Source organism: Lygodium microphyllum, chromosome 7, assembly GCF_053477565.2.
Source record: "Lygodium microphyllum isolate KBCC chromosome 7, Lygodium_microphyllum_v1.1.10, whole genome shotgun sequence".
Taxonomy (NCBI): domain Eukaryota; kingdom Viridiplantae; phylum Streptophyta; class Polypodiopsida; order Schizaeales; family Lygodiaceae; genus Lygodium; species Lygodium microphyllum.
This window is the reverse complement of record NC_141141.1, coordinates 160,548,042-160,551,413: the sequence shown is the minus strand read 5'-3', so window position 1 is coordinate 160,551,413 and position 3,372 is coordinate 160,548,042. Positions and strand designations below refer to the sequence as shown.

At 46.2% G+C, this 3,372-nt stretch overlaps 1 protein-coding gene across 1 annotated transcript; it reads left to right on the top strand.

The window, feature by feature from the left end:
• Positions 1-1,262: 1,262 nt before the first annotated feature.
• Positions 1,263-3,076, top strand: LOC148034157 (uncharacterized). The gene has a single exon (XM_087682436.1). It carries the CDS (start codon positions 1,467-1,469, stop codon positions 2,352-2,354), a length of 888 nt encoding a protein of 295 aa, XP_087538562.1. The 5' UTR covers positions 1,263-1,466; the 3' UTR covers positions 2,355-3,076.
• Positions 3,077-3,372: the final 296 nt, after the last annotated feature.

Genomic DNA, 3,372 nt, shown 5'->3' with positions numbered 1-3,372 from the left:
ATGTTTAATGAATTTCCAAACAGAACCCTGAAGTTATTATTTTGCTCGTGGATTTGTCAAAGCACTTTTAGTTGTTGAGGATTGTCCCAAAATCTCTATTCATATATGAGGATCCATCTCTATCTTTGCTTCTTCAATAGGATTCAAATCTAAGTCTTGATGATTGATGAGACCTCATGTGAATCTCTATTTGTCTACAAGGATCCATGTTTATCTTTGCTTCTTCAATAGGCTTCAAATCTAAGACTTGATGATGAGACCTCATGTGAATCTCTATTTGTCTACAAGGATCCATCTTTATCTTTGCTTCTTCAATAGGCTTCAAATCTAAGTCTTGTTCATGAGACCGCATACGAATGTATTTCCTTTCCCATACTTGAGTTTTGGATTGTCCCAAAATCTCTATTTGTCTACAAGGATCCATCTCTATCTTTGCTTCGTAGATAGGCTTCAAATCTAAGTCTTGATGATGAGACCTTAGGTGAATGTATTTCCATTCCCATACATGAGTTTTGGATTGCAAAGAGGTAGCACTCACGGCCTTCTCTTTTTTCTAAATTCGTGTTTATGTTAGTCATAGGCCTCGAAGAAGATTATATAAGCTTATGGTACCATTAGAGGAAATCCATGTGGGAATGAGCTCTTGAGAATATAGAAACATTGGTGGAGACTTAAGGTAAGCCTTATGTGGAGCGGGATTTTTCTAAAAATTGATGCTTGCACTATTCAAAATGAGAGCCACTTAGAGAGATGAAATGAGTTGCTTTGAAAAATTGATGCTTGCATTGTTCAAAAAGCAGGCCACTTAGAAAGATGAAACGAATTGCTTTGAAAAATGAAATATAAGGCTTAATATTAATTAGAATAAGGCCAACACAACATTTCAAGCTCTCAAAACCATAAATGATTCCCTCAAAAATTGACTCACAAGTGTGGGTTGGTCTTCATCGGCTTCCCAATTGGGTGGGTTCGGCTTGGTGGGGACAGGTTGCTCGCTATGTGAGCTTGTGGAGGTCGATTGACTTGCTTGTGTCCCAACTGGCAATGTTACTAATAGTGCATGTAGGTGTGGTTACTCGCATGATCGCATCGACAGTTTTGGAGGAGAGAGAACGGCGAAGCCTGAAGAGAGAGAGAATTGTAAGGATTTTATTGAGAGAAGTCGTGCACTGGTGATTTGTCAGCGAACACAGATTTTGGCGCGAAGGCGGAGGGGAGGGTTGGTGCCAGCGTGGCGATGGTTTTGGCGGGAAATGAAACAGAAAGACAGAAGGCGGTTGATAGCTTCTGCTTGAGCATGTTGTCTCTGCCGCCTCCTGACATTCATACCCCTCTCCTCTCCTCTCCTCTCCTCTCCGCCCTCCCTCCCCCGCCCCGCGCCTCCTCCCCGGTCTCTGTCTATACCAGGCTCTTCTCCATTTCTTTCGTGCTCTCTTCCCTTCCTTCTTTGAGATAGACTTGCAAGCATGCCTCTCCCAAAGCCCTCCAAGACGGTGTCCAGACGCATCCGATCGGCCAAAGCTGTCCCTCCGCCCGCTGCCTCTGTCGACTATGGTTCGCCGCAGCAGCAGCATCTCAAGTCTTGGCCTTCGCAGAAGAAAAGAAAAATTGTAGTGATCTGCACAGACCCGGACGCCACCGACTCGTCCAGCGACGAGGATGAGGAAGATGAGCCTCTTAGAGGGAAGAGGGATAGTATGCTCCATGCTCCAAACGCCCACAGGCCTGCTCTCAAGCGTCTCGTCCACGAGATATGTTTCCCTGCACCTGCTTCTCATCCGAACGACAAGGAAGTGCCCGTCAGTTTTCCAACGTTTATGCGCCTTCCTGACCCAGAAAGATGTACTCAGGCAGGGGAACTTGCTATAGAAGCTGTGGCACAGGCGTCTTTATCATCATCGTCATCTTCTTCTGCCTGCTCCTCCTCCACCCCTTGTCCATCTTTCGCTTCTCTCCCTGTATCGCTCCCTTCCGACTCCAAGAGCCATGTCCTCTCTAACACAAAGGAGGCGGCACGAGAATCAGCGAAAGGTCCTCCCTCCTCTCCTTGCTCGCCGTGCTCTACCACAAGCGAGTCCATGGACCATGCCATGTCTTGTGAGGAGGATGATTTCCCCCTTTTTTTGAAGCAGATGTTTGAGGAGGAAATAGATAACTGTACCTTAGGGACAGCATGTGGTGCTCTTCCTCTGAACCTGTTTCCCGAGAGCCTCGACGAGGGTGCAAGTAGCTTTGCTGACTTGGAGCTCATGGATCTTGACTTTTCTTGGACCGGAGGGGAGGACAAAAACGAAGGTGCCCTTGCTTGGCATTGTCAATCTAATAGCCATTATGCTGATCCTCTCGTGTTTTAGCCTCCGTCCATCGTGATGGATGAGCCTTATTTGTATACTAATGATGAAGCCCACACCGTCCCCCTTCTTGTGCGCTCAATGCTTTGTACTCCACGATCTGTCCAATGCATCGGAACGCTGTAATCTGAACTTGCGAGAAGCGTCAATTGCCAATTCGTAACTCCTAAGTCGTGAACGCTTTCAAAGGAAGACTTTGCCTGGACAGTCCTCCTCCGCTGGCGGCGGAGGATCTCTGGGGGTTTAGCCAAGGCATTGAAATGTCCGTCTACTGACATGTCAAATTTCCCATTCGCTGCTAGGTTTCCCAACTCTCCTTTGGATCTGGATGGCACGAAATTCTGTCATCGATCTTTTGTTGACAGTCAGCCAAAACATGTTGTTTTGACGGTCTCGAAAGCCCTACGCACACTAATCAATGCTAGTTTTTTGAAAACCTGGTTTTACCAGTTTGGAGCACAAGACCCTCAACACTATCTCCCACGTGGACTTTGAAACCTCCAGCAATCGGAATTGATGGTCTTGTGTCCCGAACTGGTTTTACCAATTTGGGGCACATGACCCTCAACACTATCTCCCATATGGACTTTGAAACCTCCAGGAGTTGGGATTGATGGTCAGGAAGGCAATCAAGTTTTCGATGCCACCATTTGTATGGTAACGACCAATTGGTTTAAAAGTTAACGTAACCCATGTAATTAAACGTGACTTGAAGTACTAAGCTTGGCCATTGAAATTCATTGTGGGTGCAATTGATTTCTCGGTCAATGAGGCAGGTGGGAATATAAGGCATCGTTAGGGGTCTTAACGGCCATTAATTAGTTCTTATTCCTCCTTTTTTGTTACCAGCTTGGTGTTATCGCTGTGTAAAGGCCAAGATCGCTGTGGTAATTTGGTCCTCAAGTTTTTTGTTCCATCTTCCATTGCTCGTCTCCGTTCTCCCACTCCTCGCCTCCATTCTCGCCATCTCCCATCGCTTGTCCCCACAGAATTAGTCCTTTGGTTATCTCGTTCATTGCTC

Bases quoted from the DNA above. Each gene is read 5' to 3' on its own strand.
- LOC148034157 (XM_087682436.1), top strand. From the start codon at position 1,467: ATGCCTCTCCCAAAGCCCTCCAAGACGGTGTCCAGACGCATCCGATCG.